This window comes from Zootoca vivipara, chromosome 8 (genome assembly GCF_963506605.1).
Source record: "Zootoca vivipara chromosome 8, rZooViv1.1, whole genome shotgun sequence".
NCBI lineage: Eukaryota > Metazoa > Chordata > Lepidosauria > Squamata > Lacertidae > Zootoca > Zootoca vivipara.
Window position 1 is genome coordinate 3,371,408 of NC_083283.1, and position 25,580 is coordinate 3,396,987.

The 25,580-nt window shown below is 44.3% G+C and overlaps 1 protein-coding gene across 1 annotated transcript; it reads right to left on the reverse strand.

Annotated features, from left to right (window-relative positions):
* Positions 1 to 3,431: 3,431 nt before the first annotated feature.
* On the reverse strand, positions 3,432 to 10,959 carry LOC118090556 (lymphocyte antigen 6E). The gene is made up of 3 exons (XM_035126421.2): positions 10,606 to 10,959; positions 6,318 to 6,437; positions 3,432 to 4,356 (listed from the first exon to the last, which is right to left on the reverse strand). Exons 1-3 carry the CDS (start codon positions 10,664 to 10,666, stop codon positions 4,223 to 4,225), a joined length of 315 nt encoding a protein of 104 aa, XP_034982312.2. The 5' UTR covers positions 10,667 to 10,959; the 3' UTR covers positions 3,432 to 4,222.
* Positions 10,960 to 25,580: the final 14,621 nt, after the last annotated feature.

The window sequence follows — 25,580 nt, forward strand, 5'->3', positions numbered from 1 at the left end:
GGACAGAGGCTTGGAACTCAGCCTCTTAGAATAATGGCATCCTTAGTGACTCTCCACCCTATTTTACTCCCACTTTCTCGTTCACCACAATCTCCTCTACAGGTGGCACTGAGGGCCCTCTGCTTCTGAGCCCTTTGCTCTCCTACTTTCAAGGCTCGTCAGGTTCTGGGAGGTGGAGGGGATGGAATGCTTTCTAAAGACACTGTGTCCATCAGCTGTTGCCCTCCTGGTGCCTCCTCTTCCTCCTCCTCCTCTCCCATTATTTCCCAGCTTTCCCCCTCATCTGCCTCTGAGCTGTGATCTCCCTCAACTCACTGTTCTAATTCTGAACTGTCTTCTTCTTCTTTGGAAGGGTCAGGCTGGGGAAGCGGTCTCCACCATTCCTCCTCTGCCCAGTTCCTGACAGCAACCCCCGCCCACTCCAGATCTGCTCTCCTCCTCCCCCCACTGTGGTGGTTTTGGTCAGTTGGGGTGGCGTGTATGGAACGCCCTTTGCAAGTCTGGCGCATGGACATGTTCTGCGTAATCCCATGACCTTTCTTCGGAGCCATACCCCCAAAGTTTTTAATGTTTGATGTCTTATGAGAGCCAGTGTGGTGTAGTGGTTAAGAGCAGTAGACTCGTAATCTGGGGAACCGGGTTCGTGTCTCCGCTCCTCCACATGCAGCTGCTGGGTGACCTTGGGCTAGTCACACTTCTTTGAAGACTCTCAGCCTCACTCACCTCACAGAGTGTCTGTTGTGGGGGAGGAGGGGAAAGGAGATTGTTAGCCGCTTTGAGACTCCTTCGGGTAGTGATAGAGCGGGATATCAAATCCAAACTCTTCTTCTTCTTCTTATCGTGTTTTTAATATTCTGTTGGGAACCACCCGGAGTGGCTGGGAAAACCCACCCAGATGGGTGGGGAATAAATTTATTATTATTATTATTATTATTATTATTATTATTATTATTATTATTATTTGCAATTAGGTTTTGCAACTTCTTTCTTCACATCCTGGAGTCTAGAATTTGTTCTACTTCGTACTCTTCCTCTCCTTCCACCATGACGGGAGGTGGAGGTGCTTGTCTAGGTGCCTGGTAAGGGTGTGTAGGCACGACGGGCGACAAGACCGATCTGTGGAAGACGGGATTCATCTTCATGGAAACAGGCAATCAGAGTCTGAAAGTCATGAGGTGGATCTGGTCTAGAACTTCAAATGGGCCCACCCTCTGTGGGTCCAGTTTCCTGCATCTGCCTTTTGGTGGCAAATAACATGTCGACAGCCAACAATTTATTTGGGGAGGGCCCCCCCCAGCTCAAAAACTTGGGGCACTTTGCGATAAATAAATGGGTTTTGGTTTGCAGTTTGGGCACTCAGTCTCTAAAAGGTTCACCACCACTAAGAATTGGAAGAGTGAAGACCTACCTACAGTGGATGAATGGCCAATGAAGATGATTGAATTCATGGAACTGGCTGAATTGACCGGGAGACTTCGCGACCAGAGAGAAGAGTCGGTGGAAGAAGATTGGAAGAAATTCAAAGTTTATTTAAGAAATAACTGCAATATTGGAAATGTTTAATATAAGATTTAGAAGTATAGGGAGGTTGTAGAGGACGATTTGTAGAGGTATTGTAGTATATTAAGATTTAGATAGGGACCCAGGTGGCGCTGTGGGTTAAATCACAGAGTCTAGGGCTTGCTGATCAGAAGGTCGGCGGTTCGAATCCCTGTGACGGGGTGAGCTCCTGTTGCTTGGTCCCAGCTCTTGCCAACCTAGCAGTTCGAAAGCACGTCAAAATGCAAGTAGATAAATAGGAACCGCTACAGCGGGAAGGTAAACGGCGTTTCCATGTGCTGCTCTGGTTTGCCAGAAGCGGCTTTGTCATGCTGGCCACTTGACCTGGAAGCTATACGCCGGCTCCCTCGGCCAACAATGCGAAATGAGCGCGCAACCCCAGAGTCGGTCACGACTGGACCTAATGGTCAGGGATCCCTTTACCTTTACCCTTTAATAATAATAAAAGGTTCGCCACCACTGGCTTAGCAGATCAGCATATTCATGCTTGGGTGGGGCTGGGAATAGTCTGTCCCCAGGGCTGTGGAGGGAAAACAACGTTATGGTCTTTATGTTGCCCTCATACCAGGGATGGAGAACCTATAGTCCTCCAGCATGGCAATGGGAAGGTGGGAGTTGTAGTCAGCAACATCTTAATGGTTGAAGGCTCCTCACCCCTAACTTTTACCAGCAAATTGCGAGCAGTCATGGAGCAGAATAAAAAAATATGGCATGGATAGCAAGTATCTACGATCTAGTCCCCAAATCAATTCCAGATTAGCTTGGGGTATAGGAAGCCAATCTCCCTGCAACCAAAGGTGGCCGTATATCAGAAATCGATATCACAGCGTGAATGGGAATGTCTGCTGGTGCTACACTACTCTCAATGGGATGTCCATTCCCAACCCCAAGTAGAAAATCTGGAGGAAAGTTGCTAGTACTTTTGAAAGGGAAACCCCCCCCCCCAAAAAAAAATATTGTTTGGATATCAGAAAGACTTGTGGACTTTCATGACTGTGGAGAAACAGACCGTTTTTACGTATTATTAGATCCAGTTTTACATTGGGTCATTTTTGAATGTATAGCAGATCTCTTCCAAAGGAACCTGTGTGATCTGAATGAGAGCCAGGGGGTCCCTCCCCCAACCTCATTATATCTAAGAATTATGGAATAAACATGAAAATACATTTAATGCCTCCTACAAGTGGGATGTGGGTGGCGCTGTGGTTTAAACCACAGAGCCTAGGGCTTGCCGATCAGAAGGTCGGCGGTTCGAATCCCCGTGACGGGGTGAGCTCCCGTTGCTCGGTCCCAGCTCCTGTCAATCTAGCAGTTCAAAAGCACATCAGTGCAAGTAGATAAATAGGTACCGCTACAGCGGGAAGGTAAACGGCGTTTCCGTGAGCTGCTCTGGTTTGCCAGTAGCGGCTTAGTCATGCCGGCCACACATAGCTGCCAAGTTTTCCCTTTTCTCGCGAGGAAGCCTATTCAGCATAATGGAATTTCCCTTAAAAAAAGGGATAACTTGGCAGCTATGCGGCCACATGACCTGGGAGCTGTACACTGGCTCCCTCGGCCAACAGAGTGAGATGAGTGCCGCAACCCCAGAGTCGGTCACGACTGGACCTAATGGTCAGGGGTCCCTTTACCTTTACCTTACAAGTAGGGAAGCGTCTCCTCCAGACTGGGGTTTTTCAGTTGGTATACCATATTTTCTGTAACATCTCAATGACCCACAAACTACTGCAATAGTTTATACTGGGTTTATACTGGGCAATTTGCACATTGTTGTGCTTTATTGTTTTTTCTGCAGTGCTCCCCCCCAGTGTTGTTTCACGATTGCCATCTGCCGGGGCACTTTTGCACGGGAGAACAACAAAAGCGGGACAAGCTTTACAGTGATCAACATTTATTCTATATTTAAGACCTTAGAATTCCTTTAACAATGTATAACACTCCCCCCCTCCTCCGGGCAGGTACCATTACAGTGGTGCCTCGCTTAACGAATGCCCTGCTTAACGAAATTTCCGCTTAACGAAAGGATTTTTTGAGCGGAGGTTACCTCGTTAGACGAATGCGTTTTACGAAAGATTCGTCTGGCGAATCGCAGTTTCCCATAGGAATGCATTGAAATTCAATTAATGCGTTCCTATGGGCATTTTTTTAAAAGAAAAAGTCAATGCATTCCTATGGGATTCGCTAGATGAATTTTTCGCTATAAGAAAAGACCCGTGTACTGAGTACAAACCATCATGAATCCACAATCCACGGCTCCATTTATTCAATGGATTGACGACTTGCCGCGTAAGAGCAGGTCGCTTATAGACATACACCAGGGTTTCCCAAGCTTGGGTGTCCAGCTGTTTCTGGACTACAACTCCCATCATCCCTAGCTAGCAGGACCAGTGGTCAGGGATGATGGGAATTGTAGTCCAAAAACAGCCAGAGACCCTGACATAGACTTTGCATGGACAAACATAACAAAATTTGAAACTCGTTGATACAAAATGTAGTAGGTTAATAATTGCAATTCCTAACTGTTAACAATTGTTGCAGGGATATGCTTTCACAAAATGGATCGTTATACTTTCTTTGCAGAACAGAGTAGCTGAGCCCAGAGAAAGCGGCTTCCTTCAAGGGCCTTTCAGACTGGCCCTTCCACTCAGCGTGGACCGGACACTTTTTATTTCGGGGGCCACAGGTTGCACCAGTTGTTTTCGCAGCAGAAGAGAGACTTGGGTCCGCTGCTTGAATTGTTGATTTCAGTGGGACATGCCTGGGCACACTTCTTGGTGATGAGAACCTTGGTGTCGTCACCTTGAGGCAGGAAGGAAAGTAAAAAGCACATATGAAGCCCTCGCTCAATGCAGAATTCAAGCCTAACTACAGATAGCGACATATTCATTCTCTGCTGTCTCCTCAACTGCCAGAACTTAGCTTGTAAGCTCCTTGCAGCAGGGACCTAGGTTTTTTGGTTGCAGTTCATTTGAGTTTTCGACTGCCTATGTTAGTCTGTAAAAGTGCATTGATGATCCTAGATAAATAATTGCCGTTGTAATGAAGATTTGTCCCGAGGGCAGCATGGATCGGGGGTGGGGTGGGGTGGCCAGGGCCAGATTTAGGTTGGATGAGGCCCTCAGCTACTGTAGGTAATGGGGCCCTTTAGATGTCCAGCTGTCCTTTGCATAGCTGCCAAGTTTTCCCTTTTCTCGCGAGGAAGCCTATTCAGCATAAGGGAAAATCCCTTAAAAAAAGGGATAACTTGGCAGCTATGCCTTTGTCAACAACAAATTGCCACTGTTTTTTGTTGTTGTTGAATATATGCTATATGGTAATTTATGGACCTAGTAGGTATCTATTAGGTGGGAGACCGAGGCTTGGGTCTGCCAGGAGCGTGTCCCGGAAGCCGCACATCCTGGTTTTGGTCTGAAAATGTTGGACGGTATAACACTGCCATCGGACCATCAACTTTGGGGTAGGACTCTGCCTCGCTGCATTAAAAAAAAACCCAGCTTGCTCAGCAGACAATAGTGGGGGGGGGAAACATCTGCTCTTGCTGTACGGGGGCAACTGAGGAGGGGGAGGGGGAGCTACTTTTGAAGACACAGGCATCAGCTAGATGCAATTTCTGGTCAGTTGGCAATCCAAAGGAACCTTGAGATACCCCCCAACATTTCTCTGATGAAAATAGGGATGTCCTATTCAGTAATAATAATAATAATAATAATAATAATAATAATAATAATAATCGGTGCTTTTCAATATGAGTAGGAAAATTAGAATACCCCTGAACATTTTTAAGAAAAAAGCACTGATGATGATGATAATAATAATAATAATAATAATAATAATAATAATAATAATAATAATAATAATATTTATATGCTGCCTATCTGTTGGTTTGTTTTTTTCCTTTTCACTATGTATTTTTATTTTGTACTTTTCAAGTTTATACATTTCACTAATTTTGCAATCATTTTGACATTTCAAAAAAAATTAGAAACTGGGACAGCTTCTGTAAATCCATAGCTGTCCTTGGAAAACAGGGACACTTGGAGGGTCTGCCTTGAAGGCAATGCTCTGCCTTCAAGGCCAGAGGCAGCAGATCTTCAGAATCCCAGTTGCTGGAGGGGGATCCTGTGCTGAGATCCTGCTTTCAGGCTCCGCACAGGTATCTGGTTGGCACTGTGAGAACAGGATGCTGGACTAGAAGGGCATTATGTTCTTACCTCCATGAAGAAGTGTCTTCCCTCTAGGTAAAGGTAAAGGACCCCTGGACGGTTAAGCCCAATCAAAGGTGACTTTGGGGTTGTAGTGCTCATCTCGCTTTCAGGCCGAGGGAGCCAGCATTTGTCCACAGACAGCTTTCCAGGTCGTGTGGCCAGCAGGACTAAACCGCTTCTGGCGCAATGGGACCCCGTGACGGAAACCAGAGCGCACAGAAACGCCGTTTACCTTCCCGCCCCAGTGGTACTTGCTTTCTCATCTACTTGCTTTCAAACTGCTAGGTTGGCAGGAGCTGGGACAGAGCAACGGGAGCTCACCCCGTCGCGGGGATTCGAACCGCCAACCCTCCGATCGGCAAGCCCAAGAGGCTCAGCGGTTTAGACCACAGCGCCACCCGCTTCCCTGTCCTCCCTCTATCCATCCCAGGATCTGTGCATGTGGGAATTGCTTGCAATTTTCATAGGGTTTTTGTTTGCTTGCTTGCTCAAGAGGGCAGGTCAGTCTTGAGATCTGTTCAAATGTGCAGCTAATCAGCTGATTGCACGACTCACCCGTTTTGTCAGCATCTCCCATTGTTAGACATCTCTTTTCATGGTCAGGGCAAACAGTCATTCCCAGGCACTTCCAATTAGAGGTCTGTCTTTCGCAAGTGAAACAAATAATCGAATGAGCTGCAAAGCGAAGGGAGAGAGGGAGGTAAAACTTTGGGGGCAGGAAATTCCTGGAGAGCACAGTCACTTTGATTACTTGCTTTTAGCTTTTAGAAAACAACAACACACACGAAAGCTCATACCAAAATAAAAACTTAGTTGGTCTTTAAGGTGCTACTGAAGGAATTTTTTTATATTGATAATTTAATTGTTTTATTATATTTTTTTGTAAACTGCTTTGAGGGTGTGTGTGTCCCCCCCTTGGCTTCTTTTTAACAACCTCTGTAGCACGTAAAAGGGAACCTTGGTTCTCATAGAAAGTAGATTTATTGCTGGCAGCAACAGGCTCAGAGGATCCTTCCAAAAGCTGAGCCCCGATTACAAGTTATATAGGTAACTTTAGATATTACATATCCATACATTGCGTCAAATATTAAGCCAATAAGCGTGGGACAGAACCCCAGCACCCCTCCCTTGTCCTTTGTCCTAGTAAAGGGAACACTTCTGCTTTTTTTTTGTAACGACTCGGTGCCCCTATAAACTTTACCCCAGTTACTGTGTTAGGCATCTGATATGGTTTAGCAAGCAAAATAAATCTTCCTTTGGCAGACCTAGCAAAAGCTCTCATGTCTCTAGACATCTTGAGTGCCCAGCACCTGGCTCCAGACATCCTGCTTTACCATCCTGTTTCACCCGACTAAGACATCCTGTTCAAGCAAGACATATTGCAGTTATGACATGATGGATGCCTTCCCTAACCATTCTGCAAAGCTAAATATGTTTGTTTTGCTAATCTAGCTCCAAAGCACAGCGAAATACACAGTAACATGATTTCTCGCAAGATACAACAACAATTTGTTGTTGTTTAGTCGTTTAGTCGTGTCCGACTCTTCGTGACCCCATGGACCATAGCACGCCAGGCACTCCTGTCTTGCACTGCCTCCCGCAGTTTGGTCAAACTCATGTTCGTAGCTTCGAGAACACTGTCCAACCATCTCGTCCTCTGTCGTCCCCTTCTCCTAGTGCCCTCCATCTTTCCCAACATCAGGGTCTTTTCCAAGGATTCTTCTCTTCTCATGAGGTGGCCAAAGTATTGGAGCCTCAGCTTCACGATCTGTCCTTCCAGGGAGCACTCAGGGCTGATTTCCTTAAGAATGGATAGGTTTGATCTTCTAGCAGTCCATGGGACTCTCAAGAGTCTCCTCCAGCACCATAATTCAAAAGCATCAATTCTTCGACGATCAGCCTTCTTTATGGTCCAGCTCTCACTTCCATACATCACTACTGGGAAAACCATAGCTTTAACTATACGGACCTTTGTCGGCAAAGTGATGTCTCTGCTTTTTAAGATGCTGTCTAGGTTTGTCATTGCTTTTCTCCCAAGAAGCAGGCGTCTTTTAATTTCGTGACTGCTGTCACCATCTGCAGTGATCAAGGAGCCCAAGAAAGTAAAATCTCTCACTGCCTCCATTTCTTCCCCTTCTATTTGCCAGGAGGTGATGGGACCAGTGGCCATGATCTTGGTTTTTTTGATGTTGAGCTTCAGACCATATTTTGCGCTCTCCTCTTTCACCCTCATTAAAAGGTTCTTTAATTCCTCCTCGCTTTCTGCCATCAAGGTTGTAATAATAGTAATAAGAAAATCACACAAAGTGCGAGATGCAGGTATAATATGGAATAAAGCATACAGAATGAGATACAGGTAGGATTATATGCTCCCTACAGGTAGCCTTATATGCCTATTGTCTTTGTCCATGGAGTTTTCTTGGCAGGGATACTGGAGTGGCTTGCCAGTTCCTTCTCCAGTCTACATCCCAATTCCAAAGAAGGGCAGTGCCAAAGAATGCTCCAACTACCGCACAATTGTGCTCATTTCACACGCTAGCAAGGTTATGCTTAAAATTCTACAAGGCAGGCTTAAGCAGTATGTGGACCGAGAACTCCCAGAAGTGCAAGCTGGATTTCAAAAGGGCAGAGGAACCAGAGACCAAATAGCAAACATGCGCTGGATTATGGAGAAAGCTAGAGAGTTCCAGAAAAACATCTACTTCTGCTTCATTGACTATGCAAAAGCCTTTGACTGTGTCAACCACAGCAAACTATGGCAAGTTCTTAAAGAAATGGGAGTGCCTGATCACCTCATCTGTCTCCTGAGAAATCTCTATGTGGGACAAGAAGCTACAGTTAGAACTGGATATGGAACAACTGAGTGGTTCAAAATTGGGAAAGGAGTACGACAAGGTTGTATATTGTCTCCCTGCTTATTTAACTTATATGCAGAATTCATCATGCGAAAGGCTGGACTAGATGAATCCCTAGCCAGAATTAAGATTGCCGGAAGAAATATCAACAACCTCAGATATGCAGATGACACAACCTTGATGGCAGAAAGCGAGGAGGAATTAAAGAACCTTTTAATGAGGGTGAAAGAGGAGAGCGCAAAATATGGTCTGAAGCTCAACATCAAAAAAACCAAGATCATGGCCACTGGTCCCATCACCTCCTGGCAAATAGAAGGGGAAGAAATGGAGGCAGTGAGAGATTTCACCTTCTTGGGCTCCTTGATCACTGCAGATGGTGACAGCAGTCACGAAATTAAAAGACGCCTGCTTCTTGGGAGAAAAGCAATGACAAACCTAGACAGCATCTTAAAAAGCAGAGACATCACCTTGCCGACAAAGGTCCGTATAGTTAAAGCTATGGTTTTCCCAGTAGTGATGTATGGAAGTGAGAGCTGGACCATAAAGAAGGCTGATCGCCGAAGAATTGATGCTTTTGAATTATGGTGCTGGAGGAGACTCTTGAGAGTCCCATGGACTGCAAGAAGATCAAACCTATCCATTCTTAAGGAAATCAGCCCTGAGTGCTCACTGGAAGGACAGATCCTGAAGCTGAGGCTCCAATACTTTGGCCACCTCATGAGAAGAGAAGACTCCCTGGAAAAGACCCTGATGTTGGGAAAGATTGAGGGCACTAGGAGAAGGGGACGACAGAGGACGAGATGGTTGGACAGTGTTCTCGAAGCTACAAACATGAGTTTGACCAAACTGCGAGAGGCAGTGGAAGACAGAAGTGCCTGGCGTGCTATGGTCCATGGGGTCACGAAGAGTCGGACACGACTAAACGACTAAACAACAACAACAACAGGTAGCCTTGCCACATCTCCACCTTAGCCATGACAAAGGGCTGGCCTTGCCGGGTGCATTTTTTTTTAAAAAAGCCAGCAGGGTGCTTCCCCCCCAGCCCCCCAGCCCCCCCGTCATAGCTCAAACATCTTTTGAAACTCTATAGCAGGTTCATATTATGTGGCGCCAGTAGGTGGCATCATCTTGCAAAACGGTGCGCTGGAGCCCTCCCAGGCACACTGCAAAGGAATTGGATCCTGGTGAAAGCAGTTAGTCAAAACCAGGTCAGCATTTGTAATAGCTCAATGCAAGAAATTCTTGGCTGAGTAAACAGCAAACAGCAGCTCCTTCTACCTTTGAGGTGTTGCCAATCAAAGGTTGGCTTATATTCTTGCGGAAGCTCAGCCAGTCCTCCTCCAGTGAAGACAGCTTCATTGTCTCCCCCACCCCGCACTTTCAGGAATAAGCAAAGCAGACCGGGACTAACCCAGTTTGAAATGAATACCAACATGATTTCCTTTATGGATTTAGCATGCTCCGTTGCAAGTAAATCCCACTGAAGCTAGGGATAGATTTCTTTCAGTTGCAATTTTTTTCCCAGCTCTCCACATTTCGGCACCAAGTTGCCTTAAAAAAAAATGTCCTTGCAATATTTCCTCAGCGTTTCCCCTAATGTTTTTGCATGCAATTTTGAATGTATGTATTTTTGTCAGCAAGTTTCCATATATTGCATTTCTGTGCATTATTTCCCCTTAATGTATGCAACAGATTATTTGGTTGGAGAACGGCATTGCAAAATTCAGAGAAGGGTGAATTTTGAAGGACAGCTATGTTCTGGCCCACCTCTTGTTTTGGGAAGTGCAAATTAACTAGGCTCTCCTTAAAATGCAAAGCAAATTGACTCACCCCCCCAAAAAAAAATTGGAATGGAAACCAGCAGCCTTAATTTCCCTGCAAAAACAGCCCGGGTCATTCTATTAAAGCAGGCAGCCTCTCTTCGGTTTCCCAAAGCGCCATTCTGCTCTCATGCTTGGATCAGGGAGGAGGGCAGGAGAAGAGCTTACCTATCTGTGTGAAGACGATCGCCACACCCAACAAGGAGAGAAGATAAGACGCCTTCTTCATTGTCGTTGCTCCAGCTCACTCTGAACGATCAAGTTCTCCTTTGGAGAGGTTATTTATAAAGGGACAGAGGCTGCTCTAGAATTCCCACTTATATGCAACAGGGTGTGAGCTGTTTGGAAGACATTTGCCAATGTGGTCCAAAGGGAAGCCCAGCAATACATTTGGCACCAGCATGGCTTCAGGAGTTACGGGAAGGAGGCGTGCAAGATACTATCCAACTTAGGGACTCCACTCCGGAATTTTGTAGGGTTTCCTCCTTGACGCAATGGTTCCCAACCTTTCTATGTCCACCGTGCCCTTGGCCAACCACATTCTTTCTGCGGGAGCCACGCGCAATGGGTTTTCCATTTCAGGGCATGTGTGGGTGAGGATTCTCCCGTTCCGCGCCTGCTCCACCACTTTCCGGGGCGGTTTTTGGCGTGCGTGTCAATGGAAGCGCATGTTCTGATGGGAACCCAAGCAAGGCCATGCCCTTGTAGGGTCAAATTGGTACATTCCGCCTGCCATCCCCAGCCTGCCTTTCCCAAAATTAGTGTTCACGTGGGGGTGGAGAAGACAAAACAAGATTAAGATCAGAAGCAGAAGTGTTTTGTTATTGCAGGGGAGGAAAGTGAGAAGCGTGCATTGCAACAAAACAAAACACCCTTTCCTGCCTTGTTTGAGATAAATGCCTGTGGATGGAGTCCTTAGCATCTTTACCTGGAAGGGAATTCCACTGAATCCAGTGAGGGTTACTTCCAGGTAAATATGGCCAGGGTCAGGTTATTAAAGGCAGACACCTCTGTTTCCTTTGTTTGTCCAAAGTGACTGGGAGCGGCCGCCAAGACCACATAACACCGGTCCTGAGAGATGTACATTGGCTCCCAGTACGTTTCCGAGCACAATTCAAAGTGTTGGTGCTGACCTTTAAAGCCCTAAATGGCCTCGGTCCAGTATACCTGAAGGAGCGTCTCCACCCCCATTGTTCTACCCGGACACTGAGGTCCAGCGCCGAGGGCCTTCTGTCGGTTCCCTCGTTGCGAGAAGCAAAGTTACAGGGAACCAGGCAGAGGGCCTTCTCAGTAGTGGTGCCCGCCCTGTGGAACGCCCTCCCATCAGATGTCAAAGAGAAAAACAGCTACCAGATTTTTAGAAGACATCTGAAGGCAGCCCTGTTTAGGGAAGCTTTACATGTTTAATAGATTATTGTATTTTAATATTCTGTTGGAAGCCGCCCAGAGTGGTTGGGGAAACCCAGCCAGATGGGCGGGGTATAAATTATTATTATTATTATTATTATTATTATTATTATTATTATTATTTATTAAATGACCGGGAAAATCAGAAACCAGGAAGATAGAAACTTTAACAAGGAATTGTTAAAGAGAACACCGTAAACAACTAAAAACTTTGGCAGGATTATAGCAACACTTGAAATGTATGAAAAACCAAGGTTAAAAATAATGATTTTAATGTTTAATCGATTATTTTATTTTATTTTTCTGTTGGAAGCCACCCAGAGTGGCTGGGGAAATCCAGCCAGATGGGCAGGGTATAAATAATAAATTATTATTATTATTATTATTATTATTATTATTATTATTATTATTATTCTCAGGAGCACTCAGTGAGCAGCAGTGAGCAGTGAGTTCCAGTGAGCCCTGAGTGCTCACTGTAAGGACAGATCGTGAAGCTGAGGCTCCAATACTTTGGCCACCTCATGAGAAGAGAAGAATCCTTGGAAAAGACCCTGATGTTGGGAAATATGGAGGGCACAAGGAGAAGGGGATGACAGAGGACGAGATGGTGGGACAGTGTTCTCGAAGCTACGCACATGAGTCTGACCAAACTGCGGGAGGCAGTGGAAGACAGGAGTGCCTGGCGTGCTATGGTCCATGGGGTCACGAAGAGTCGGAGACGACTAAACAACAAATTATTATTATTATTATTATTATTATTATTATTATTATTATTATTAAACGAGAAACAGCAGCAGCAGTGTAAAACAGCGAGAAAGGATTGTGAGGGTTGGTTTGGGTGATGTCTGTGGGTCCCCTCCAAACCTTTGGATTTGGGGTCTGAAAATGGGAGTCTGCAGTGGAAGGAATGGCTGAAGTAGCCAAGCCAGTCCCTCTGTTAATATAATGGACCTGGGTGTGTTTGTTGAGCATCCCCTTACATGACTAAAGAGTTGGCTGCGTTGCCATAGAAACGACAAGCTGGTGATGCTTCCAGAAGGAGGATGTAGGCCTTTATCCTTCACCTGTTGGAGGCCACTTTGTCCTAAAGGCAGAAAAACAATAGGACAGGGGTCAGCAAACTTTTTCAGCAGGGGGCCAGTCCACTGTCCCTCAGATCTTGTGGGGGGCTGGACTCTATTGGGGGGGGGAATGAACGAATTCCTATGCCCCACATATAACCCAGAGATGCATTTTAAATAAAAGCACACATTCAACTCATGTAAAAACACCCTGTTTACCGGACCGTCTGCGGGCCAGATTTAGAAGGCGATTGGGCCGCATCCAGCCCTGGCCCTTTGTTTACCTACCCATGCAATAGGGCATCGGCAGTGAAGTGATTGTGCTGTTTATTTTTATTTTATTTTATTTAAAATAAAGTTTATTTATTCATTAAAAACATATACAATGATAGAAATAGAACAAAAAACCCCAAAATAACCAAAATATAAAGAAAATATAAATATAAGCACAAATTAACAATAAACTAAATTAACAATAAAATAGAAACACATACTAACAATAAACCATAATCTGCCTTCTCAAAATAATTTCAAACATACTTTTTCCAAAATAAATCCCTTTCCCCACCCCCCTCCACCACCTGTGACTTCCAGCCTCTCCTACATTCTGCTTTATATCTACTTAGCTAATTGCATACCTTATTTCCCTATAATTTCCTGTTATTTTTTAATTTTGTACCCTTCCTATTTCTGCTATAAGATTCGCTTTTTCCACCTGTTTCTTTAAGTATTGCTTAAAGGAGATCCAATCTTTCCCTCCTTTTTCTTCACTCAACCCCTTTGCTACCCCAACTTTAATAGCCAATTTTTGATACATTATTAATTTTGTAAGCCAATCTTCTTTGCTTGGGACTTTATCGCTTTTTCAATTTTTTGCTATCAGGAGTCTCCCAGCTACAGTAGCATACAGTGGTACCTTTACTTACGAATTTAATGCGTTCTGAATGCACATTCGTAAGTAAAAAAAAAAAATGTAAGTCGAATCCCATAGGAATGCATTGGGAGAAAAAATTTGTAAGTCGAAGCAATCCTATCTAAAAATTCGTAAGTAGAAAAAATCCTATCTAAACCGCATCCAAGATGGCGGACGGAGCTCCATTTGTAAGTAGAAAAATTCGTAAGTAGAGTTATTCGTAAGTAGAGGTACCACTGTACATCAAAACACATCTGTCTCTTGCTTTGATCTCTTCTTTTAACATCCCCAAAAGGAATATTTCCGGATCTTTTTTAAAGGAATATTTGACTATCTTTTTAAATTCTTTATAAATTTCATTCCATTTTTTTTATTCTTTTGCAATGCCACCAAACATGTATGTAAGTGCCCACCTCCTATTTACATCTCCAACAAAAGTTGTTATTACCTTTATACATTTTCGCCAATCTTGACGGTGTGAGGTGCCACCTGTATTGCATTTTGTAAACATTTTCTTTTAGATCATAATTTGAAATATATTTTATGTCCCTATTCCACAATTTTTCCCAGTCTTCAAACAGAATTACCTCCCCCAAATCCTGTGCTGTTTAAATCTGCTTTTAATAATGTTTATTTGTTTTTGTCATAGTATTTCTTTGTACATCTCTTTGGGACTTGCTTAATGGGAACAGCTGTACAAATCCAATAAGCCAGAGGAAGTTTATGTCCTTGTTTTAAAGAAGGCGAGAGAGAATGAAGTGGTTGTTGTTCTTCCATGTGTTCATATGTCTCTTCCCTCTGATGTGGAAAGCTTGCAGTCAGATATATTTTGTCATTAGGCACACCTGCCCGACTCTACCTCCTTAATGGGGGCACACGAATCTCCCAGTCTCAGAAATGGTTCGTGGATGCTGGCTGAGTTGGAGGGCATGTCTAATCTGCGGAGAAATTTTCTGGGATTTTGTGCCCTGGGGAAAACCACACGACTGCTGATGAATGTGGGAAAGGAGATAAAAGATTAGATAGATAGAGCGCCAGGACAAAATGCGGCAGATCACTTTCTGAATTGGCAAATCACGGGCACTTCCAGCCACTCAACACATCAGTGAAGTAAGCAGAGTAGGCTGACTTCAAGAGCCTTGTTGCACAACTTAGTCATTAACGAACCTGATTGTTTAATTACTTCAAATGGGGAGCTGGAAAACAAGGTTGCCAGAATCAAATTGCTAGCATCGACAAGGCTGCTAGCATCAAATTGCAACATAGCCTAAGAAATCCCTTCTTAGGCTATGTTGAAATCAGCGCCAGCGCTAGAGCTTTTTGCGCCCTAGGCAAAATCACCTTCTGGCACCACCCCTCGGCACATGCGTCATGATGCGTGCACAACACCGCTGAAGCCCCTGCGTCCCCTCCATAGGCGGGAGGGCGCTGAGCTCTCATTTTGGCTCGCGCGCCTCCCGCCTATGGAGGGGACGCTGTGAGTTCTTCAGCGGCGGCAGCGAGTGAGCGGTGGTGGCGGCAGCAACAGCGCCCATAGCTGAAGGCTTCAGCTACGGGCACTGCCGCCGCCGCCCGCTCATTGCAGCCACTGTGGAGGTCACAGCGTCCCCTGCATAGGCGGGAGGGCGCTGAGCTCTCATTTGCCTATGGAGGGGACGCCGTGAGCTCTTCAACGGCGGCGGCAGCAACAGCACCCCTAGCTGAAGGCTTCAGCTATGTGCTAGTGATGTTAATTGCTTATAATATTCTTTCAGATTTCATATAAATTTATTCTGCTGCTCCAGAGAAGCGGACACGGAGCAATGGATTCAAACTACAAGAAAGAAGATTCCACCTAAACATTAGGAAGAACTTCCTGACAGTAAGAGCTGTTCGGCAGTGGAATTTGCTACCAAGGAGTGTGGTGGAGTCTCCTTCTTTGGAGGTCTTTAAGCAGAGGCTTGACAGCCATCTGTCAGGAATGCTTTGATGGTGTTTCCTGCTTGGCAGGGGGTTGGACTGGATGGCCCTTGTGGTCTCTTCCAACTCTATGATTCTATTCCAGTCCTTTTGGAATACTTGATCTTGCTGGTTTCGGATTTTTCCTGTTAGCTTTGCCAGTTCTGCAAAGCCCATCATCTTCATCTGCCACTCTTCTTTCATTGGTACTTCTTCTTGTTTTCATTTTTGGGCTAAAAGAATTTTCGTCACAGTTGTTGCATACATAAACAGTCTTTTATCTTCCCTTGGTATCTCTTCACCCACTATCTATCTATCTATATATATATATAAGTGTAAAAGGTCCCCGTTCGTACGCATCCAGCTACCTCCGAAACCGCTTGACCGATTGCATTGAAATTTTGACACAACGTTCCATTCGAATATGGGACTGTTTACATATACTTAGATTATACAGATGTCACACCTGTCACAGGTAAAAACATGCTTTTTGGATAAACAAGAAAAACAGGAACAGGAGAGGTTCCAAAACATCGCCCTCTGGTGACGACTCCACTGGTACTGCAGCTAGCAAACTTTCCCTCTCCAAAGTAGTTCAGCTCAGGAACCCCTGCTGGACAAGAGTGAAACTGCAGACTCACCTGAGTGGAGGTGGGGGCTCGCCTGGGTGGGGGTGGGGGGAGGACGGGGTTGGGATGGGTCATGGGTCGGGACAGGACGGGACGGGGTGGGGGGAATCACAGGGATGAGCCACAGCAACGCGTGGCAGGGTACAGCTAGTAACTAATAAAAAGGCTCTGGTTTTTTAACAAAAGTATTTTTAAACATTTTATTTAGCTCATTATATAACATTTCCCAGAAAGCCTTTACCTCTTTCCAAGTCCACCACATGTGGTGGAAGACACCTTCCCTTCCTTTACATTTCCAGCACTCATTAGTTCTTGTCTTGTACATTTTAGCCAATTTGCCTGGTGTTAGATACCATCTGTACATCCTTTTCATAACATTTTAAGTGCACTGCATGCAGTAAAATTAATACCTTCCTTCCACACTTTGCCCAAGATTCTAACTGAGCATTATATCCAAAATATTTAGCCCACTGTATCATCACCCCTTTAACCTCCTCATCTTTAGTATCCCAATTTCACATCTAATATTACTCCTTTCTAGAATTTATTTATTGGCGTGTGATCTTCCCTTTGTAAATCTACCAAAGAATAAAATATTTCCATCTGAGCAATCTTGGAGGGTATGCAGCCGTGGTGATTCATTCTCGGAGGTTGAGTCTGAAGCTCTAGCACCTGAGGCAGTTGCTTCAAATTGCCGCCTGGGTGGGCCAAGGATTGCAGAAGAGTCTGCTTTTCAAAACTGCAAAACAAAACACACCTGTCTTCCGGATTAAACTCTTGCTTATTTGCCCTCATCCAGGCAATCATGGATCCTAGGCGCCTGTTCTGAGCCACACCTGGCGACGGAGGGAACACAGAAAGAGAGCCCGGTGTCATGCACACTCCAAATCCCTGACAACATTGCCTCTGGCCAGGTTGATGCCACCAAACCTGAAAGGAGAGAGAAACGGTGGATTCACATGCCCTTTCCTCCTGCGCACACTCTCACCAGCAGCATGATTTTCACATCCTTCTGGGTGTGCTTCATCTTCTTCTTTGGCCATCCCTCGTAGCCAAGTAAGATCATCTTCCATGAAAATGGTTTTAACAGTGAGTCCGTAAGTGACTGTGGAGGCCAATTCTGGATCCACACATCCCATACCTGCCAAGTTGCTGTCAGAGAAATAAGGGACCGGGACGAAAGTAGCAGGCCAGAAGTCGCACTGCAGCCATTTTGGAACAGGACAAAGCAGCATCAAAAGTCGCTTCTGAGCATGCTCAGCCCAGTTCCAAAATGGTCACCGCGCCAGAATAAACCGGGGAAAAACAAAAAAAAATAGTTTTTTCAGCTAGGAACAGCTGGAAAAACAGGGATTTCCCGGGGAATACGGGAGACTTGGCAGCTATGACACATCCTTCCACAGTGGAAAAATAGGTTTCCGGGCGAGAGTTGATCATGGTGAGGGTTTGCCAAGTGTGCCTTCCTCTTAGCACATTTCTCCCTTGCGTCCTGAGTTCGAGTGTCTTCAAAGTCTATGACCCATTTGGTAAAGGCTGTTCTCCAATTGGAGCACTCGCAGTCCAGTGTTTCCCAGTTGTCAGTGTTTATACTACTACTTTTTAAAAACGTTTTGCCTTGAGAGAGTCTTTAAACCTCTTTTGTTGACCACCAGCATGACGCTTTCCATTTTTAACTTCGGAATAGAGTAGTTGCTTTGGAAGACGATCATCAGGCATCCACACAACACAACCAGTCCAGCAAAGTGGATGTTGAAGAATCATTGCTTCGACACGGGTGATCTTTGCTTCTTCCAGGACACTGGCATTAGTTCACCTGTCTTCCCAAGTGATGTATAACATTTTTCAGAGGATTTTTTTGATGGAATCTTTCAAGGAGTTGGAGATGGCGTTTATAAGTGTGCACCTTAGTGGGAGCCAAACTCACCGATTCTACTGAGAGTTGTTGGGCGACCCCCTATTCCCCTCCCAGAGCTACAATTCCCAGGGTTCCCCAGGAAGAGGGAGTTGCTGTTAAACCCCACTCAGGGAAGTATAGCTCTGTGAGGGGATTAGGGGTCTCCTGACAACTCTCAGCACCCTTAAAAAAAAAAAACCCTGCGCCGGGTAAGAAACCAGAAGCTGTTTTGTGGGCAAAGGATGTTGGTCATAATATCATGATAGAGGAATGGGAAAAACTGTGGCAAGAGAATATTAAATTTACTGCGTATAGTTTACTAAGAGAAAACATAATGAAAATGATGTATAGATGGTACCTTACACCAGTAAAACTAGCAAAGATATATCACAATCATGACAATAAATGTTGGAGATGTAAGAAAGAAGAAGGTTCCTTTTACCACATGCGGTGGACGTGTCCACTAGTAAGTGACTTCTGGAATAAGATTTATAATGAACTAAAGAAAGTGTTGAAAAACACATTTGTTAAGAAACCAGAAGCATTTCTAGTGGGCATCGTCGGAAAAGAGATTCCTAAGAAAAATGTGTCTTTTTTTATGTATGCTACGACGGCGGCAAGAATTCTACTTGCCAAGAACTGGAAATCACATATTCTACCAACGATTGATGACTGGCAGATGAAGATGATGGAGTTCATGGAACTGGCTGAGATGACTGGAAGAATCCGCAACCGGGGAGAGGAAGCGACTGAAGAAGAATGGAAAGATTTTAAGCTATATTTTTAAAAAAATATGCAAAAGTTACTTATCAAGATTAGAATCAGGGTGTAAATAAACTGTGGAAATTATGAATATGTTAAATGGAAGGAGTAAATTAAGATTATATAAGGTGACTAAAATGAGTTAGAATTTGCTAAAGTATACACGGGCTAAAGCACCACAGGGGAAGGGAGCCCGAGGGGGTCCCCATATACAATGTGAACAAACAAAGGAATAAGTATCTTTAAGTGTGTGTTTTTGTTTTTTCTGTAATTTCGTTATCCTTTTTGTTTTTGTTTTCTGTATTCTTTTGTAATGTGTTTTAGTATGGTTTTTCTTTTGTGTGTGTATCTAATCTGAATTTTTTAAAATAAAATATTATATATATATATATATATATATATATATATATATATATATATATATATATATATATACCAGAAGCTGTTTTAGGGCTAGTTAGAGAGGAAATACCTAAGAAATTTGTTACGCTTTTCTGTATGCCACAGCAGCAGCGAGAGTTCTGTTGGCTAGGAATTGGAAGAATGAAGACCTACCTACAGTGGACGAGCGGCAGTCGAAGATGATTGAATTTATGGAACTGGCGGAATTGACCGGGAGACTCCGTGACCAGAGGGAAGAGTCGGTGGAAGAAGATTGGAAGAAATTCAAAGTTTATTTGAAAAATAATTGCAATATTGGAAATGATTAAGATTTGGAAGTACATAGAGGTTGTAGAAATGAATTTGTTGAGATATATATATATATATATATATATATATATATATATATATATAGATAGATAGATAGATAGATATAAGTGTTAATCAAAAAGTGAATGAATTATGAATTGTGAAATAAAAGAAATAATAGGTTATGTAATGTAAAAACAAGATATGAACCATGATTTAGAAATTACTAAAGAGGATATATAATGAAACGCAGTTAGGAGGGACATGAGGAAGTCAACAATGTCAAAGAGTTAGACATATAAACAGGATTTTTTTTTAATTGCTGTATTTTATTGTTTCTACCTTTGTATGTTTTTTTTGTATGTTTGTATTTTTTGTAACCCATATGGTTTGTTTTCGTTTCTTTTTGTTTTTCTGTTATAAAATTTAATATACTGTATATATATATATATATATATATATATATATATATATATATATTAAAAACCCTGCAACTTCCAGGTTCCCTTGCTGGAAGCCATGGCTGTTTAAAGAGGTATCATTGTGCTTCAACATTATTACAGTCATACCTTGGGTTAAGTACGCTTCAGGTTGAGTACTTTCAATTTAAGTACTCTGCGGACCCGTCTGGAACAGATTAATACACTTTCTATTACTTTCAATGGGCAAGTTCGCTTCAGTTTATGAACGCTTCAGTTTATGAACAGACTTCCGGCACCAATTGTGTTCATAAACCGAGGTACCACTGTAAATACAGTTATATATTACAATTATACATTTCAATGGAAAATTTTGCCTCAGGTTAAGTACGCTTCAGGTTAAGTACGGACTTCCAGAACCAATTAAGTACTTAACCTGAGGTACCACTGTATTGTGCAGATACGGCCTTTCTCCTGTGGCCTAGGAAATAATAATAATAATAATAATAATAATAATAATAATAATAATAATAATAATATTTATACCCTGCCCATCTGGCTGGGTTTCCCCAGTCACTCTGGGCTGCTTCCAACAGAAAAATAAAACACAGTAATCTATTAAACATTAAAAGCCTCCCTGAACAGGGCTGCCTTCAGATGTCTTCTAAAAGTCTGGTAGTTGTTTTCCTCTTTGACAACTCTTGGGAGGGCGTTCCACAGGGCAGGCGCCACCACCGAGAAGGCCCTCTGCCTAGTTCCCTGCAACTTTGCTTCTCGCAACGAGGGAACCGCCAGAAGGCCCTCGGTGCTGGACCTCAGTGTCTGGGCAGAATGATGGACGTGGAGACACTCCTTCAGGTATACTGGACCGAATCCATTTATGTTCTACATAGACTTGTGGAAGCTTTTGCCAACATAGTGCTGCCCCAGGCTGAAGGGAACTGTAGCCTGAAACGTCTTGGGCAAAGCTGACATTAGGGATTTTGACCACCTCAGCCGGGTTCTGTCCAGCCAATGAGAGCATAAAAACTGCTCCCTTCACCAACAGGCAGCCAGGGAGCCCACTGGCAGGTGATTTCCATAATCTCTGCCCCCACACGAGGATGCCGAAATCCACTAAGCATGTTGGGGCCTGCTCACCTGCAATCAAAGCCACCCCCGTTTATTTCCACCCCTTCCACGTCCTTGCAACAGGTGAGACTTCTTCATGAACTGGGCTGGATGAACTGGGTTAGGGTTAGGGTTAGGCTGGAATGCTGGCAGATGCTCCGCTTGGGAAGGAGGGGAGAAAGTTGGCTCGGTTCACACTGAAAGGCAAACTCAGTTCACATGCCCCTGAACAGCAAGCAAAATTCGCCCTCCTCTGAATCTTGCAGAGCAGTCCTCAAGCCAAGTAACCTGCACAAACATGGATTTACTAGGGTAAAGAATATGAAAAATACATATAATTGTGTGGAGATAATATAAAGAAGAGTAATATAATATAAGATAATATAAGACCCAGGTGGCGCTGTGGTTAAACCACAGAGTCTAGGGCTTGCTGATCAGAAGGTCGGCGGTTCGAATCCCTGTGACGGGGTGAGCTCCCGTTGCTTGGTCCCAGCTCCTGCCAACCTAGCAGTTCGAAAGCACGTCAAAATGCAAGTAGATAAATAGGAACCGCTACAGCGGGAAGGTAAACGGCGTTTCCATGTGCTGCTCTGGTTTGCCAGAAGCGGCTTTGTCATGCTGGCCACATGACCTGGAAGCTATACGCCAGCTCCCTCGGCCAATAATGCGAGATGAGCGCGCAACCCCAGAGTTGGTCATGACTAGACCTAATGGTCAGGGGTCCCTTTACCTTTAATATAAAGAAATGCATTTGATTAGGGCAGGGGTGAGGAACCTCAAGCCCAAAGGGCTAAAGGTGCCCCTACAGGCCTTTCTGGAAATTGAGTGCTTGGGGTGATGGAGGTCAATATTTGCTTATTCTGCTCAGTTCCTCCAGGCTTGCAGCAGTTCAGGCTGAACTGCAGGTCATTGAGTGTTTAAAATTGATGTTAGGCTGGAATTTACTGCGGAAGAATAAATCAGCTGTTGGAGAACAGATAGCACCAGCTGGGCCTAGGGAAACAGAAAGTAAAAAATCCTGGATAACTAATGGCAGCAGGAATTCTCAAAATCACTCCCAACCTCTGTTACTCCTTACAGCTTATACATCTATGGGGAAATCCTTTTAGAAATACCTTTGAACAAAGAGTTTCGGATTTTACAGCTTCTAGCACTGCAAGGTGGTTGGCATGTGCCAACTATCAGTTACTAATGTGAAGGGTACCTTTCGTTACCCATGAGGCTGGAGCGTCGAAGGGCTTCCACATGACGACGTTTTGAACAAATGGATGCGATGATAACATTAGGCAGATTCTGCAGTATCCTAGTTCAAGAGAGGGTGTGCGAGAAACTGGGCAGATTATATGCTTGAATGTCAATTGCATGCAGACATCAGAGATGGTTACTTAAGCCCCATTTTGTTGGGAGACAATGGTGCATTCAGGGGTGAACTCAAACCACTGGAGAGTTGCAGCGCCTGCTGTGGCTGTAGAGACCGATAGGGGAGAGACATGTTTTGTTGCAGCCGGGGCAGATGAAGGCGTCCGGTTGCACTGCAGACAGGGTGTCTGCGCTCCTCCCAGAGATCATTCCTCCTCTGGTCACTGCTGTAGATACACAACCTGTCGGTCTCCAGGTCATCTGCAAGGGATTCCCACATGGGGTTGTCAGCCTTCAGGTCACTTTTGCCAACATCTTTGTAGCGCAGAGTTGATCTCTTTTAACCAAACAGCATGAAATCCTTTTTTAAAAAAATAATTTTTATTGGTTTTAGAAAATAACACAGAGAAAAAAGAAAAGGAAACAAAAGAAAAAGGAAACAGAGACATATCCTACATATCCATCCACCTTCCCTCCCCCCCCCAAAGGTCCCCTTCTGCCACAAGAAAATCCCCTGGACGGTGAGAGTCGAAGGCGGTCCATTTTATAGATGGGTTTGTCCTCGCCTCCCCCCCTTGCCCCTAAAGCCTCCCCCTGCCACCAAGAGGCCTCAGTATAACAAGGCGGGATAGGGGTTGGCATCCCCTCATCTATTTATTTATAATCAAAAAAGAAAAACAAACAAAAATAAAATTAAAAAAAGAAAAGAAAAACCTAGAAAGAGAATAAAAATTAAAATATTCATTTCCAAATTCTTAATTCATCAAACCTAATTCTGGTGGCTTCCTCAGATCCCTTCTTCCCGGTTTTCATGATTTCCTAATAACAATTATAGCGGATTTCTTACTCATAAATTCCATTCTTATTCTAAAAAAATAACCCAACATTCCTCCTTCTTCATACCCCCTCCCCATAGGCCCCCTCCTGCCACTAGGTAGACCTATGAGAGGTGACAATCCAAATGAGTTCTTTTTTACAATTGAGTTTCCCTCCGCCTCACTCTCCCCTCCCCCAGAGCCCCCCCCTGCATGAAATCCTAAGGGGCAGAGCAAGGTGAATCTCTCAGGGCAGAGAGTTTTACAGTCTGGTGGTTCCCACCGAAAAGGCCCTTTGCATTGTTCCCATCAAGGGAGGTTAGCTTAAGGTAAGATTAGGGATGGATTCTGTTCCAGTTCTCTCTGCTTCTCATTTTTCCAATCTTAAACTCAGTTCTCCACAAGCCCTCATGAGCACCCATCAGCATTTTAGTGCAAATATTTCCCAAACATTAAGAAGGGCTTTTTGATAGCAAGAGCGAGAAGGTGGTGGACGCTCCTTCCTCTGTTAACAGGCTTTGTGTGGCAAGTGTGCCGAGGGGAAGGGTCTCAAATTTCCTATTAATCTGCCTTCATGCCTAAACTTACTTTTTAAGGCCAGAATGCCTGCTAGAAATCATATATTTCTGTGTCTCTTGCTGCCTTGCCATAATGTTGATGCTCGAATTATATTTAGTTGTGTTTGTGGTTTGCCATTTGAAAAGGGGAAGGAATGGTTAGAATGTTCCGGGCAGTCCCAGAATGTCAGGATGTTCTAGCTGGCCAGATGTCCAGGATGTCTGATAATAAGAAAGGTGAACAGAAAAGTACTTTGTTAAAAATACCATAGCACCTGGGCAGCTCCATATGTGAGGTTTGTAAGGGAAAATGTAATTGAATATGTAATGTAATGACGCTAGCTGGAAAAGGTATATAGACCTAGGGAGCAGGATGCTCGGTACTCAGCTTTTGGAATGATCCTCTGAGCCTGTTGCTGCCAGCAATAAAACTTAATTTCTATTTCTCCACAACCGCGTCTGTGATCTTTGAGATCTCTATGACTCTGTGATCCCAAGTCTACTCCCCTGAATGCCAGATCCTGCGCATGGCACATGGCTGCTTTGCTCAGGTCCCCCTCACCCGCCGCAACTATGCCACATTCCCAGAATCCTGAGAGGGTTCCAAAAGATGGGTGAGCAACGATGTGTCCATCATCACAGCCCTGGCAACCCCTTGGCTGGCTCTGTGTTTTGGTGTTAGGGACAGTTCTGAAAGGATGCAATGGCATTGCTTTCTTTAACTGGAATTTCCTGCAAGGAGCCTGCCAGGCAGGCAAGACACTGTCATCTTGCACTATTTGTTAGATATTTCTGTGGGTAATAAGGAAACCCTGCGCTTCCTAGCAGAATAAAGAAGGGAGCCAGCAGAAGCCAATAACTTTCCCTCCTCCAGAGCATCAGATAGCCAGCCACCGCCAATACACTTCAGGGGATGAACAACCAAGAAACCACCCTCCCACTCCAAAGTCAGAAGCAAAGGCCTTGAAGCTTCACTCTTCCGGTGGACAACTGATGCACGGAACCAGGTGTGTGTGTGTGTGTGTCGCAGGGTGCAGGGGGTGTTGGGGCTGTTGGAGGAGGGGCATTTCAAGATGTGGGGTGAACTAGTGACTGTTAGAATATCGGGGTGTAAAGCCCTATATTCTTTCTCTTGCCACTGGCTTTGGTTAAGAAGACAGCAAACAATCGTAGCTTTTAACTACGTTTATTAGAGAACGATGGTTAAGTGTATACGCCATTACTCTCATTCAGTCAAAAGTGAAAGTAGAAACAGAATAAATAAAGAACATCACATGACAGGAGTCAGGTTACAGCCAGGCTCCTGTGCAGGAAAGTCTTATACAGCAGTCTTATAAAGTAAACAATTCAGTCACATGCAGCTTTCCCCCCTTGCATAGGATTTATGCTAACAGTGACTAGTGGGAAGAGGAATGCAGCCTGAACGCTCGTTGTCATATAACCTCCCCACAAGCAAATCAGAATGTAGTCTTATCAGCTATTAAGGGTCCTTTAAGTTGCACCCAGGCAAGACAGAGATAGTCAAAACGACACCGGGTTGAGTTCCAGAGAAAGAATTTAATTTCTTATTAATAAGAGACTCAAGGTGG